Genomic DNA, 15,939 nt, shown 5'->3' with positions numbered 1-15,939 from the left:
GGAGACGAAGGGTTACTACCACATTTCTTCAACTCTGAAGACTGAAGGCCTTCCTCCTCCTCTCATTGCTTCCTCCAGCTGTGTTATAAGCAGTACCATTGCAATCCACATGATCAGCTTATCAATGAAAGCCGTTTGGATATAAAAAGCTGAAATGGGTTGTGGTGGAGAAGATGGAAATGGGATTTAGATTATGTTTATTCTTAATTTTTAATTTTTTACAAAACCCAACTTTAGATCTTATTTTCTCTTGTTTTTTAGGTGTTTTTTTTTTTTGAGAGAGACATAAAAATAGGGTAAAAATACATATTTACCATCCTTTTTAACAAAGGTGGGTTACTAGAGACAAATTAAGCAAATCTAGTAAGTGAAAATTTTCAAATTACTAGCAGACAATGTATATTCAAGCCAAAGCACATATAAATTTATTGTAATTACCCCTATCAGGTAAGGATGATTTAATGGCATGTGCCTTGGAAATCGATTGATTTAGCCATGAATTATTCCTTTTAGAGGGGCTTATATTGAGTTTAGTTCTATGTTGATATCTTTGGTATTTGCCTTGGGTTGATCATGGGTTTATCTTTAATATGATATGCTTAATTTATGTCCTAGATTATTTGTGTTTTGGGGGCTTTCAAAAGATTTAAAATGCTTGAATGTAAAAATGCTTGTAGATTTGACTATTACGTTGTCCCAACCATCCAATACAAAGTTCTGGGTTTATATAATTTTCATTCTTACTCTTCTCTACTTGTGCATCTGACCAGAGTCCTCATTACCAATTTTTATTCTCTCTCACACAAGCTTATTTTACAAAGGTCATAAAATGTATAAATGCATTGATTAGTTTCTCAGCATTCAGCATTGCAAGTGCTCTCATATTGTAAGAAGGTTAAAGGGAGGAAATCATGATGGATGGAGTAGTGAAAGCTTTGAATTCCGTTTTGAAAACTGTTCTGAATTACTGGAAGAATAATTCAGTATCGGTATCTATTTGTTACCATTTTAGGATTACTATCTTATTTTTGATGAACAGGATTACTATCTTATTAACCAACATAAATCCATAAAAAATATAACATTAAGAAAATAATACAAAGGATTATAAATATATCATACATAATTAAACAAATCAAAGGCTCATGAAAATCACTTACGTAATTAAATAAAGGCGAAAATACATTTTTGGTTCCTACATTTTGAGCTAATTCTTGTTTTGGTCATTAAATTGTTTTGCCACTAGGTCAGTTCCTAAAATAGGAAAATCAATTCTATTTTTCATCAACCCAGTAACAGAAAATGCATACATGGCAAATGGAGTGCATTGTTGGCATGTTAAATGCTGATGTGGTTAATAAAATAATAATAAATTATATTTAGCATTTTTAAATACCACATCAGCATTTAAATTGATAAAAAAAGCCAGCTCAGAAAATTTAAACTAAAAAAAATAAATAAATAATCCTTAAATCTAATTTTACTCTTTTTAAAAAAATTTATGCGTAAAAAACAAAAATTTAAATTAAATTTTCCAAAAAAACCTTAAATATTATGCTAATCTGCATAATCCAACAAAGCTCATCACTGATCAATGACAAAGTCTTTATTACATTGTCTCTTAGTCTCAACCACGCTCAAGCTTCTCTCTATCTCCTCCAAATCCATATCCAATTCTCTCAGAAAATCTCTATATCACCCTATTCATTTACTCACTTAGAAACCCATCTCTGTAATCCCACAAGCTCTCCTATCTCTGCAAACCCATTTGGGTCTCCTCTAAACTAATTCAATTCTATAAGAAAACTCCAGATGGGTATTCATTTTCTCACCATTTTGATCAAAATTTCAGTTCTTTTAGCTCCAAGATTGGTTTTTGTAAGGTTTCTTCATCTGGGTATTGGCTAAGTGTGTGTTTGGCAAAAATTATTTTTGCCAACTTATTTTATTATTTAGCTTATTTTTCTACTATTTATGGGTCCCACTGCACTTTTTGATACTATTCATGGGTCTCACTGTACTATTTTAGCTAATTTTTACCTTTATCTACAGTACTTCTAACAAAAAGTTTTCAGTTTCAGCAGAATAAGTGGATCCCAAATAGACCCTAAATTGTGCAAATTTAAGGACTTGTGAAAGAAATGGAAGTGGGGTTTTAAGGGTTCAGGGCTTTGTGAGTGGATTAAGGAGTTTCAATAGTGAATCAGATAGGGATCCATGGAGTATGATGTTGTTATTGTTGGGGCAGGACCGACAGGGTTATTGGCAACGATAAGGTTGAAGCAAATTTGCATTGAAAAAGGGGTTGATTTATCAGTTTGTGTTGTTGTGAAAGGTGCTGAAGTGGGTATGTTTCTCATATCATGGTTCCCACATCCAGAGATCCAAACGGTCTGACCGATCTTCGTTTTCTCGAATCAAGATCTCTCTCTTTCAGCTTTCTCTATAGGATTTGGCTTTGATCTGGATTTAGAGAATGAGATGGTTTGATCGGTGGCAATGGTGGTAATTGGTGGTTTGATCGTTTGCTCTTGTTTTGGGTTTATTTGGTTGGGTTTGACTTGCTCTTAATCGATGGTGGTGGTGGGTTTGATCATGAGAACGTGAAGTTTTCTTGTTTGCTCTTAATCAACTTGCTCTTGTTCTGGGTTCGACCTGCACTGTTGGTTTATTTTATTTATTTATTTGTTTTTCTAGATTTGATGGAGATTAGATTTGGTTGCTGGACTTGGATTTAGGCTTTGCTAGAGATTGGTTTGGTTGCTGGTTTATTTCTTAGATTTGGGAAGAACTTGTTCTTGCGGAATAAATAATGAAAGTAGTAGTAGTGATAATAATAATTAGATTTAAGGTTTTTTTAAATTTATTTTATTTTTTAATTTAAATTTCCTGAGCTGGCTTTTATTTATTTATTATTAATTTAAATGCTGATGTGGCATTTAAAAATGCTAAATATAATTTATTATTATTATTTTATTAGCCACGTCAGCATATAACATGCCAACAATGCACTCCGTTTGCCACATATGCATTTTCTGTTATTGGGTTGATAGTAGGGACTAAAATAAAATCGACTTTCTAATTTCAGGGATTGACCTAGGTGCAAAATCAATTTAGGGACCAAAACGAGAATTGGCCCAAAATGTCAGCATATAACATGCCAACAATGCACTCCGTTTGCCACATATGCATTTTCTGTTATTGGGTTGATAGTAGGGACTAAAATAAAATCGACTTTCTAATTTCAGGGATTGACCTAGGTGCAAAATCAATTTAGGGACCAAAACGAGAATTGGCCCAAAATGTAAAGACCAGAAGTGTATTTTCACCTTAAATAAACTAAAATGTTCATCAAATCTCACACACACACACATATATATATATATATTGAGATACACAATTAAACTAACAAAAAAAGCTAATAAAATCTCTTGAAATTGAACTTTAAAAAAAAAAAAAAAATTTATAAGAAAGGAGAAAATAAATTTTTGGTCCCTCTATTTTGGGCCATTTCCACTTTAGTTCCCATATTTTTTGGGCTCTTATTTTGGTCCGTAAAATTCGAAAATCATTTTCAATTTAGTCATTACTGTCATCTCACTAATGAGAATAGCCTATGTGGCATGGAGAGTGAACTGCTGACTCACTAATTGCTGATATAACTATTAAAATAATATTAAAAAATTATTTTTGGCATTTAAAAAAAATTCCATGTTAGCATGTTAATAAAAAAAATAAAACCAAAATAATCTCTTTAAAAGAAATTCATTTTCCTTTTATTTTTCTTAAGAACAAATGCTAAAATAAGTACCCTTAAACCCAGAAAATCAAAGAGGAACCTATAAAGTTTTTAAGGAATTATTTTGGTTTTTTATTTTCATCTTAAACTTTTGTTGATGATCATTTTTGGAAGCCCAATAGAAAGAAGAAATCTAGCAACATGGGTAGAAAAGAGTTAGTAAGTGGATAGGAAAAACCATTAACCCCAAGTGACAGGAATAATGGATTGCAGGCCCATGAAATAAACAAATGGGCCTTGAAGAAGTAGACGGGCCTAAAGGAGCCCAGAAAGAGAGAAGAAGCAAACTCATGGACAGTATGTGATGTAGAAAAGTGAGAATAGGCCACAGCAGACCCGAAGTAATGAATGTAAAGAAAGTAAGGGGTTGATGGAAAGTCCATGAATCCCAAGGATGAAGGATAAGGAAATTGGGCCAAGGAAACCCAAAGGAGTTAGTAAAAACTCATGAGAATGCAGAGTTAGGAAAAGGGCCAAAAGGGCCCAAGGAAAGTAAATGGGCCAAGGATGCTAAATGGGCCAAGGATGCCCAACATAACCAAAAAGGCTCAAATGACTATACCGAGTCATTGAGGGAAGAATAAGGAACAGCTCAAAGAGGCCCAGCAGGCTTGGGTCAAATAACGTCACGGTAGGAATGGCAGAGCAGTACGGCAGGACACACAAAGACTGCAAAAAAGAACAAGAGAAGTGGCCCGAAGGAGGAAAAGCCCACGACCAAGCAAAAGCCCAGCGCCGAAAGGAGTAGGCTTTAAAGAATGAGAAGCCAGAAAATAGTTCACGCCATAAGAAGCCAAGGACGGGCGGCAAGATGTGCAGACACGTCTCCAGACCACGCAGACGCGTGAGCAACAGGCAGATTTCAAATATACATGGAAGTGAAACATGCGCAAGGCCTAGACATCACCAGCCTGTACCCAGCCAATATAAGAGGTGGTAAGGTCATGGGTCAGAGGTAAGATGGCATGGTCTAGCGGTGGGGAGAGGGGAAAACCTATTTTGGGGTTCCTGCTCGGGCTTTTTTGGGGGATATGTCCTACTGGGATGACATACCACCCAAAGGAAGCATGGATGAGTTGGGACCACTAGGTGCATGCCATGAGGGATAGGAAGAGAGAGAGAGAGAGAGAGAGCACTCACATTGTAACACGGTAGGTAAACAATCAAAATAGCATTCTTTGTCTGGTATCACGGCCAGCACAAGCAAGTGGTGGTAGCTGACAAACCAGTAAGTGGTCGGCAAGGACACCTAGACTAGACAAAGGTTGTTAAAGGTTAAAATAGTAAAATTCGGTCACAACAAGCACTATAAAAAGGGGCTTTGCACTACACAGTAGGGGGAGGACAGTCAAGGATCACAATCACAAAAACACTGTAATAGCAACCTCTAGGGGAGTATTACAACAAAATAAGAAAACATAGAGAAAGAAAATGAAGGAAAAAAAGAAAGAAATGAAAAACTAGGAAGGATAGAGAATATAGAATGGCAGACATGCACCAATAGGTTGATCTCCTCTCTCTCTCTAAAGCCCTGCTCTTTATCAAAAAAGACAGAGGATCCCCATTAAACATAAATCATTCAAGCCCATTCCCTCAAAGCAATTAATTTCTTTCCCCTAGGAGATTAGTCGCATTGAGGAAGTGGTTTACCTTCTTGGTTCTAGCTCTACAGCATGGTAGACTGATTTTCTCCTCTTTAATTCAATAACCCCATTATTATTATTCCTCATTTATTTCTTTATTTTTGGCCTACGGGTTGCCTCTTGTCGCTCTCTTTTATTCATTTTATCTACCATTTCTTGTATTGTCTTTATCATATTTGCTTGCCATAACTTACCTGCAGCAGCTCTACCTACCATGGGCCTGTGATCAAAGCTTGGCAAATGGGGCATAGTTTGTGCGCAAGTAGGACCAAAGTGAGTTGCGGTTGGACTGATCCCGACTCCCTTACTCAAAACATTTGGGCCTAATACCGCAGGAAGCAGTCCAGCCTAACATTGTAAAAAAAGGCCCACTACATTAAATTGGTGATTCCACTGGGGAGTTGGGAAACAGACAAGGACAGAACACAGAAGCCCTTACAAGCAATGCCCTTAAAATCTAGGACGACACGAAACATGAGCGTCGTGCCCTTACAAGTAGAGTCCAAGCCAACAACGCCACACCAACAGTAGCCCAACCAGACGGAAGGTGCCAACCGAATAGGGGTTGAATCCCAACCACAGCTAAAAATCCCCACAGACAATGCTAATGTCTTTATAGAAGTGTTACAGTCATTGCAGCACTCACAACAGCAAATGATGGAATAAATTCGTCAGCTGAAAACAAACAAGACAACAGAGAAAGGGAGCCAGCATGTCTCAGAGCATGCGACAAACAAAGAGGAGACACCAGCAGGAGGTGTCCTACAGAATACGGATCAACGTTTTATCACTATGGCCGAGGTAGCGGCCCTCCTGAAATAGGAGAAGGCCAGAGCACCTAAGGAGAGGTTCTACGCATGAAGACCGCCATATCCACTAAGGGTACTCAGCAAACCATACTCCGAAAGGTATGAGCTATGGGCCTTTGCATAGTATGATGGTAGGAAAGGAAGTGTCGTGGAGCATGTGAGCAAGTTTATTGATACTCTTGGCCTTTACGCCGCAGACAAAGACTTATGTCTTCGAGAGTTTTCCAAATCATTATGTGACCGAGCGTACACTTGGTACATCGGCCTAAAGCCAAGATCAATCCTAACTTGGGATGACATGGTGGACGTATTTTGTACTAAATACTTCCACGGGGAAGAAACAGTAATGCTTGCAACCCCGCAAGCAACCAAGCAAAGAAGTGGTGAGAATTTAATGGAATACATCAAAAAGTTTAGGGACATAGCACTTGACTGCTACGATCATTGTGAAGAAAGAACATCGGTGGAAATGTGTATGAAAAACATGATCAGGGAGTACAGGGCAGTCTTGGAAAACTTAAAAATCTCCTAATTTGCACAGTTGTTGCAAAAGGCCAGAAAAACTACCCAGTCAGTGAAACCAAGTTTCGACAAGAGGAATGCTCCGCAGGCTATGGCAGTATCCACTGGTGAGCGGAGAAGGAAGACTGATGGAAGGGAATATGATACTCCCCCATCAATACCATGTACCCCAAAGGACTTGGATGTGTTGCTAGACAAGTGGATAGCAGACGGAGTTTTTAAACCTAATCAAGTTTCGAGAGAGCCCACAGAAGAGGAGCAGAGGGACCCATGCTTCTGTCATTTGCATAACTACGTGCAACATCCTACCATAGAATGTTGGGCGCTCCATAGGCTGGTGCATCGCAGGATCAAAGAAGGGACTCTAGAACTATCTCAGTAAGAAGTTCAAAGAAACCCACTCCCAAACCACAAAGGGAAGGGTGTAGCAGTGGTAGTAATTTGCGTAGATCCAGGGGAGGATGAAGAGGAGAATCCAGCCCTGCCTGCCGCAACAATTACCACCTTAAAGCAAAGCTCCAAATTCAAAAATTTGTTTGACCAGTTGGGACTTACAAAAAAGGAGAGAAAGATAGCCACAGAGGCTTTGGTGAGCATTGCCTCCAGGGTAGGAGTAGAATGTTTACCAGTGGAAGTCATAGATGACAAAGCTCTCTTATAGGAATCAACTGAAATCACTTTTAGTAATGAGGATATGGAAATGGGGTACCCGAGCCATAGGAGACCCCTTTACTTAGCAATGTCCATAAATCAAATCCCCATCAAGAGAGCCTTGGTAGATATAGGCGCTTCTGTAAATCTCATTCCATTGAGCATTTTACAAGCAGCAGAAATTTCAGAAAGAAAGATTTAGGGATGCCCAATGGAAGTGACAAGGTTTGGCGGAAGGGGTGAATACACCGCAGGCCACATCCAACTGTGGTTAAAGGTGGGCCCCATAGCTTCCTTAGCCCAGTTCCACGTGGTGAAGATGGAGGTCTCATATCATGTGCTTTTGGGGAGACCATGGTTGCACAAACATCGATTGGTCTCGTCCACCTATCACTAGTGTGTGAAGGGAAGGATGAATGACAAAATGATACGCATAACAGAAAATCCCGTGCCATTCGAGCAAGCGGAGGCTCATTTAGTAGAAACTATGTTCTACGACCAATGGGCTCCATATGGGCAAAGCTCAGTATCAAAGCCACGAGGCACCTTCGTACCGAAGTGGGAAGACATCCAAAGTGATCCGGAACTTGATCTGAGGGAGTTGCTAGCACGAAAAAAGAAAAGGAAGGAAGCACCCGTTGTAGAATCAGATGACACATCGCAATGTGTCAAGGTTCGAGGCCTTGATAGTAGGATTGTGTACAAATTATGAATGCACACGGGGCCCACCTGTGGGATACAAGCGGGCCCCACCTAAGAGTGGCAGCACAAGAGTTGGTGTGTTGTGTGGCCTAAAAAAGTTCGGAGGAAGAGGAAAACGAAGAGAAAGATGAAGAAGTTGTGGCAGAAAAGGATGTACAAGTAGTGGCAGAAGAAGAGTTGGAAGAAGTTGACCTAGGGTCTGGCTCACAAGAACCAAGACCTATCTCAATTAATGCAAGTTTGACAGAAAAGGAAAAATCAAAACTGATACTACTGTTGAAAGAGTTCAAAGACGTCTTCGCATGAGATTACAGTGAAATGCCAGAGCTAGATCCCGGGCTAGTGGCGCATATGTTGAATGTGGACCCAGAGGCCAAGCCAGTGGCCCAGCCTACCAGGATATTCCATATTGAGATACAAGGGCAAATAGTCAAGGAGGTGCAGAAATGGCTGGTCGCAGGATTCATTAAGCCAATTCAACACCCGTGCTGGCTATCTAACATAGTACCAGTGAAGAAGAAGAAGAACGGGCAGATAAGATGTTATGTAGATTTCAAAAATCTCAACAATGTCTGTTCGAAGGACGAGTTCTCATTACCAAATATGGATTTGTTAATAGATTCTGCGGCAGGAAGTGCCATGTTTTCATTCATGGACGGATTCAGTGGGTACAATCAGATCAGAATGGCACCAAGGGATGCAGAGAAAACTGCTTTCAGAACACCCATGGACAACTTTTACTACACTGTGATGCCTTTCGAGTTAAAAAATGCAAGTGCAACTTATCAACGAGCAATGATGTCCATATTTCACGACATGATGCATCAGGAGCTGGACGACTATGTGGATGACATAGTGGTGAAATCAAGGAGGAGAGAGGAACACTTTCACGTGTTGAAAAAGGTATTTGAGAGGTGTAGAGCTTTCAACCTAAGAATGAACCCTCTCAAGTGCGCATTTGGAGTGTCCTCTTGGAAATTCTTGGGCTTCTTGGTTCACAGCAGAGTAATAGATGTGGACCCGGCCAAGGCTATGGCCATAGCAACTATGAGACCTCCAGCCACGGTAAAGGAGTTAAAAAGTTTCTTAGGGAAGGTCTCATATATCCGAAGATTCATCCCTGGGCTAGCATCAATTACTTCTGCTTTCACCAAATTACTTAGGAAATGACAAAGCTTTGAATGGGGAGAAGTGCAGTAGACGACCTTCAAAAGGCTGCAACAGATCATGATGAACCTCCCTACTATGCAAGCCCCAATCCACAAAAAGCCATTGCTACTCTACCTGGCCACTAACTTGTATGCCATTGGTGCATTGATCGCCCAAGAGGATAGAGGTGGCATTGAGCAACCAGTGTACTACATCAGCCGTGCCTTAAAAAATGTAGAAACTCGTTACCCAAGGGCAGAAAGGACTTGGTCATCAGCCATACTTCATCAGCCATACTTCGCAGAGGTTACACCATTATTTCTTGGCTTACGAAGTATGGCTAATGACCAAGTCCTATGTTGTCAAAGTTTTGTTGCGGCAACCGATCCTCTCTGTCAGAATATCCTAGTGGTTGTTACATTGTCACAATACGACTTGAAAGCAGAAATGCCCAAGGTGATAAAAAGTCAGGCTATAGCACACTTGTTGGCGCAGTTTTCAGGAGAGGAAGAATTCCCGCTGGATGATGAAGTTCCAGGGGAAGTAGCCATGGTTGAAGAAGTCAAAGAACAATGGGTAATGAAGTTTGATGGGTCTTCTACCGCCCAATCAGGAGGAGTGGAAGTAGTTTTTTACCATGAAGAAAATGAGACAGTGGCGCTATCATTCAAACTGGAATTCCCCTGTTCGAACAACATGGCAGAATACGAAGCCTATCTAACCGGGCTAGTGACGTCTCTCGAAATGAGAGTCAAACATTTAAGGGTAATGGGTGATTCAAACTTGGTGGTCTGCCAGGCCAAGGGGAGCTTCTCCCTAAAAGAACCCAGCCTAGCCCCGTACAGAGCAATGGCCCAAAAGATGGAGGAAAAGTTTTCAACCTTCGAGATAGAACATGCTCCAAGGAATGGAAATCGGTTTGCAGATGCACTAGCCACACTAGGCTCACAAATAATTTTTGAAGGGGATAGCACCAGGATAGAAGTTGGCAAGAGGAAAAAGTCTATTATTGAGACATTGAAGGAAAGGTTCCAGGAGGAATAGTGTGAAGGAGATTGGCGGAGGCCTTGACCGAGGAAGAAGACATCGCAGAAATGAAGATCTTGAAGGACTATGCCCTGGTAAAAGGGTAATTGTACTGCAGGATGCCGGGTGGGGTCTTGTCTAGATGTGTGGGGCAGGAGGAGGCCCAAAGAAAGTTGAAAAAAATACATGACAAGACTTGCGGATCTTGTGGGGAGGTCAGCCTTTACCGCAGACTTTAAAGGGCAGGCTTCTATTGGCTAAGCATGGGTAAAGACGCAGACCAAGTCCAAACCGAGTGCGGGACCTACTAGCTTGCAGCAGACAGAGAGGAAAGTTACGCTGTGTTCGCCAACGAAGACTGGAGAAGCCCATTCACGTAGTACTTGATAGAAGGTATCCTGCCACTGCCACAATTGGTGGTGAATCTTAGTTCCTTCACCTTGAACACCACAAAAGTTGGTTTTCTCTGCCACTAATTTTGACTTTGAGAAGGTGGTTGAAGTTGGGTTTGATTTTTGGATCAGTTTGAAATGGTGGGTTTGGATAATTGGTGAGATATGGAGCTATGGTGGCTGTTTGGTTTTTGGGTTTTGTTTGTGGAAGGTGATTTGATTGGAGTCATGACCATGGATGACTGTGGTGGTAACTGGTGAAAGGTGGATCTAGAGAAGATTGGCCCATGTTGGCTGTTTGGTGAGAGAGCATATGCGTTTTTGGATTTGGATGAGTAGTGATTGTGTGTGATATTGATGTGGCACACTATACTTGGAGGGGTAAACTATGGGGTTTGCACTACTTCCTTACCAAATTCCGACTCATTCTATAAATCTTATATGTATGTCTTTGGAAATACTACACTTTTTTAACTGATGGGTTACCCATAAGAGTGTCTTCGGCCTTCTTGCAGGCCTAAAATTATAACATTACATTTTTAGAGTTGTAAAATTTAATTTAAACTGTAATGGACAAAATAAACTGAGCTTAAAAGAAAGAGGATCCTAATCCTTTTAAATAGATGGGAAAATTCATCCCTACTAGGTTACCTAGTTGGTGAGACCATTGGTATATGGCATAACATAAACCGAGTTCTCTAGTTTAATCTATCATGCTATTCGTATATGGAGTTTTCGAGATGTCTTATGGATAGTGAGTGAAATAATCTAACCAAAGACTGAAACACTATTTTGTTTAAAATTTTTAGGAATTTTATAGACAAACTAACTACTGTTTGCATAGAAAAAATATTTAGGGTTCAAATCTACGATCCATACCCTGTTGAATTTAAAATATATATATATATATATCAATAAATAAAGAGACAACTTCGTACTAACTACCCAAACAACAAGACTTAACAATATTATTTATAACACTGTTTTAATACATAATAAGTAAATCTTATTCATACTCATTGTAATTAATTGATGTGCTTAAGGAGCGGGCCTGCAAACCAGAGAGCTACGGCATTAAGGACAATTGCAAGTGCGGACAACATGGAAGCAATGGCAGAAATCCTGAAAATTTTTCCAAACCTTGGTTTGTGTTGGAGCACCAAGGCACTAAATGCGCCCAAAAACGTGAACAGGATGAACATTAGAAACATATGATAGTCTGGCGGTCGGTCTTTGAAGAGAGCCGGAACTGGACTTCCGTCTACGTTTTCATGTGGAAGAACTATAGAAATGGTAGCTGCAGTGGAGGATATGTACAATATAGATTTCATCGGGCACAAGTTCAAGGATTTGTGAACCACGACGTTCATTGAAAGGGGAAGAAGGCTTTCTTGAATGGGAAGTACTGAAACTGCGGAAATTTCTTTTGTTGTAGTTGAAAGTATGTTGAAACTGAACAAGTAACCATTTTTTTTTTTAATGAATGAACAAGTAACCTTTCAAAAGTATGGACCCCATTGACGGACCGAAACTTTCCTTGAAATTTATCCGCGAAATTCCAAAGTCAAGTCTAGCTATAGCGCTGCTTGACCGATTTTAGGATGACAATTTTTCTGTGCTATAATAACTTTATTACAATTTTACCGGGATAAACAGAGAGTGGTAGAAAAAATAAATTGTAAATTTATATGAAAGTGAAATGTCCATTTTTTTTTTTCTATTAACAATTTATCACATAAAAAAAAAATTTATGGTACAAAAATTTGTAATCCTAAATCAGCTTATCATTTGAATTCATTACTTTTTTTTTTTTTCCTTCACCACTTATAATCTACTAAATTAAAATTATGTCAAAATTATGGTACTAAATAAGTCATCCTAAATTTTCTTTGCGGCAATCATGAGTCAAAAAGTCTACACCGCGTTGAAATATGTGATAACTGGAGAAACATGCCACCAAAAATTTTCATTTTCACTGGTAAAAGAAATCAAGAAAATTTGTATAATGAGGGTTAATGGGTTTGACAATTCCGAGAATTTTCTTTTTTTGACTTCTTGTTTTCGACTAAACAAGTACGTACAATAATTTGCATTGCTTTTTCTAAATACGTTTTGAAATCACACTACTACATTATTGCGATACTAGTATATACACAGACTGCACTCAATTGCGGCAGTTGAAAACTTAAAATGCCATCCTGCGGGTCTGCAGTTGGGTTCAGCTTCTCTCTAGACACTGTCCTGTTAAAGGTTGTTAAATATATTAGGAGCACAATGTAGGGATGGAATCAGGGTTCGGAAAGAAAAATTGGTATAGACCAAACTTAACATAAGCTTGTTCAATTGCATTGTGTTAATTAACATCATAATTATATTCGTGGTAATTCTAGATTATTCTTTTTTTCTTTTTTTTGTTAATGTATATTATGTTATGGGCTGTAGGCCCGGCTAGTTTACTTGTTTAGCACACTTATACTTGTACTACACTTTACTTATACCGCACACATAGGTTTACTTGTACTACACACATATGCCTCTTATATAAAGGCACACATGTATATTCTTTCATTATGAAATACAATACAATCATTCTGTATTTCTAACATGATATCAGAGTAACTGCTCTGACCTTTTTTTAGCAGTCTTGTCTCTATTGGTGTTACTCTACTCTTAACATCGATTTCGCTATCACAACAGTTGCCGCAGCCTCTCACCGTTAAACCTCCGACGTCTTCCAGCCATCGTCCTTGGGTTCCGGACTTGCAGCCATTGTCGTTGAGGAGTTCAACACCGCATAGAACACTGCACGTGTCATCGCCACCGCGAATATTGCTCCGATCACATTTCTGGAGATATTACTGCGTTCGTCTTGAACAGATCTACCCGTCGGTGCAAGCCTCGAAGTCATCGGAGACAGCACGCGCCATCACGCGCAACTTGAAGATTCTGCGTCAGAGACCCACACGCCACATGTGCCACATGCGCCGTCATCAGTTCCAGCTAACGTCATCCGTGACGTCATCAGCGCCACGTCATCCTGTGACGTCATCTGCTGACCGTTGACCGTTGACTGTTGACTTTGATCGGCCGTTGATATTTCTCCAGGGTTGACTTTTGCAGTCCAGGTTCTCGTTACCCAGTTTTTCGCGTAGATTTCATTTTTGCAGTTTGTTTTTGCACATTGTGTCTCTAAGTGGATAAAACAGATGTTTTTCTTCCTCGCCCCATCAATACTATATTGGAGGGGAATAAGAATTACTTATCTTGGTCTCAAGTTATGCGCAGTTTTCTTAAGGGTCGCATGCTCTGGCATTACTGTACTGGTGCGGTCACTATTCCTGTCAAAGGAGCAAGTGAAGAAGATACTGCCTTCCATGGTCGCATGATTGATGGGATAGTTACAACCACATGATCCTCACATGGATTCGGAACACTTCCATTCCCTCCATCTCCAATCTGTTGGGCAACTTTGATGATGCAAAATCAGCATGGGATATGTTGGCCAAAAGGTACTCCACTACTCACGGCTCCATGAAATATCAGTTAGTGGTTGAATTACATCAACTCAGGCAAGAACCAGGGCAATCCATCAATGACTACTATGATTAGCTTCGCTTCATTTAGGACCAAATTGACCTTTCTGATCCAACTTGGGCATGCTCAAAGGATGCTCAGCAATATGCTTCCATCAGAGATGAATTTCGCCTCTATGAATTCTTGATGTCCCTTCACAAGGACTTTGAGCCCATTCGAGGTCAACTTCTAAATCGCAGTCCTGCTCCCTCTTTTGATACTGCTGTGAACGAGTTGGTTAGAGAAGAAGCTCGTCTTGCAACCCTTCAAGCTTAGAACAAGCTTAATGTTTTGGCTCTTACTCTTTTTGCTTCGCCCATAGAGCAACCTCAACACTCAGGTGACTCCTCTGGCTCTAGCAATTGCGGCAAGCAGACCAACAAAAAGTTCTGCAACTATTGCAAGCGTCCTGGCCACACCATTGAGACTTGTTACCGTCGCAACAAATCTACTGCTGTTGTTGCTAATACTGAGTCTACTCCGCTGATGGCTTCCATTTCAGTTGAGTCCCAGTCTTCTGGATCGACTATCAACCTCTCTCCCACTGAACTACAAGAGATCATAGCTCAGGTTGTTCGTATGGCTGATAATGCATCTCTTTCCACTGCTCTTTCAGTTCTACCCTGTAAGTCTCAAACTTGGCCTTTTGATTCTGCTTGTTGCAATCACATGACACCTCACTCATCCTTATTCTCCAAACTTGACCTTGCACTACATTTTCTAAATATTCATATAGCTGATGGTTCCACCATGCATAGAAATAGTCTAGGTTTTGTTTCGACCTCCAACCTCTCTGTTCCTGGAGTCTTCCATGTACCTGACCTATCCTATAATTTGTGCTCTGTGGGACAATTAGCTAAACTAGGTTATCGCCTTATTTTTTACTATTCTAGGTGTATTGTGCAGGATCCGAGGATAGGATAAGAGCTTGGGACTAGCCTTAGAGTTGGGTGTATGTTTCCCGTGGACAATCTTCATCTTCCACCTGTTGCTCCTATTTTTGTTGCTGCTGCAGCTGCTACAGTTTCTTCCTTACCGTCTCTCGCACTTTGGTATTCTCATCTTGGTCATGCATCATCTTCTCGGGTACAGCAGTTAGCTACTAAGGGTCTGTTAGGTTCCGTGTCCAAAGAAAATTTTAATTGTACTTCATTTCAGTTAGGAAAACAACCAGCTTTACCTTTCAATAATAGTGAATCCGTTTCTAATAGTATCTTTGAGTTAATTCATTCTGATGTTTGGGGATCTTTTCCTGTTGCTAGTATTGGTGGATCTCGATATTTTGTTGTTTTTATTGATGATTATTCTTGTTCTGAAATTTTACCAATATACAGCAACTTTGCAAAAATGGTTGAAACACAATTCTCCAAACGTATCAAAACTTTTCATTCTGATATTGCTCTTGAATATACTTAATTTGCATTTCAAGCTTTGTTACATTCCTAGGGCACTGTACATCATCTAACTTGTCCAAGTACTTCTCAGCAAAATGGTCGAGCTGAAAGAAAACTTTGTCATATTCTTGACACTATTCGTGCTTTTCTTCTTTTTGCCAAAGTTCCTGCCCCATTTTGGGGTGAAACTGCTCTTCATGTTGTTCATGCGATTAATCGCATTCCAAACACTGTCATCCATAATCAGACTCCGTATGAGCGTCTTTTTGGGTCACCCCT

At 39.8% G+C, this 15,939-nt stretch overlaps 1 protein-coding gene across 1 annotated transcript; it reads left to right on the top strand.

Annotated features, from left to right (window-relative positions):
* Positions 1-9,353: 9,353 nt before the first annotated feature.
* On the top strand, positions 9,354-10,319 carry LOC126703783 (uncharacterized). Its single transcript, XM_050402854.1, has one exon. The coding sequence runs from the start codon at positions 9,354-9,356 to the stop codon at positions 10,317-10,319; it is 966 nt and encodes a 321-aa protein (XP_050258811.1).
* Positions 10,320-15,939: the final 5,620 nt, after the last annotated feature.

The sequence above is a fragment of the Quercus robur genome, chromosome 10 (genome assembly GCF_932294415.1).
Source record: "Quercus robur chromosome 10, dhQueRobu3.1, whole genome shotgun sequence".
Taxonomy (NCBI): Eukaryota; Viridiplantae; Streptophyta; class Magnoliopsida; order Fagales; family Fagaceae; genus Quercus; species Quercus robur.
Note: the sequence above shows the minus strand (reverse complement) of the source record. Positions and strands in the feature narration are given on the sequence as shown.

Bases quoted from the DNA above. Each gene is read 5' to 3' on its own strand.
- LOC126703783 (XM_050402854.1), top strand. From the start codon at position 9,354: ATGATGAACCTCCCTACTATGCAAGCCCCAATCCACAAAAAGCCATTG.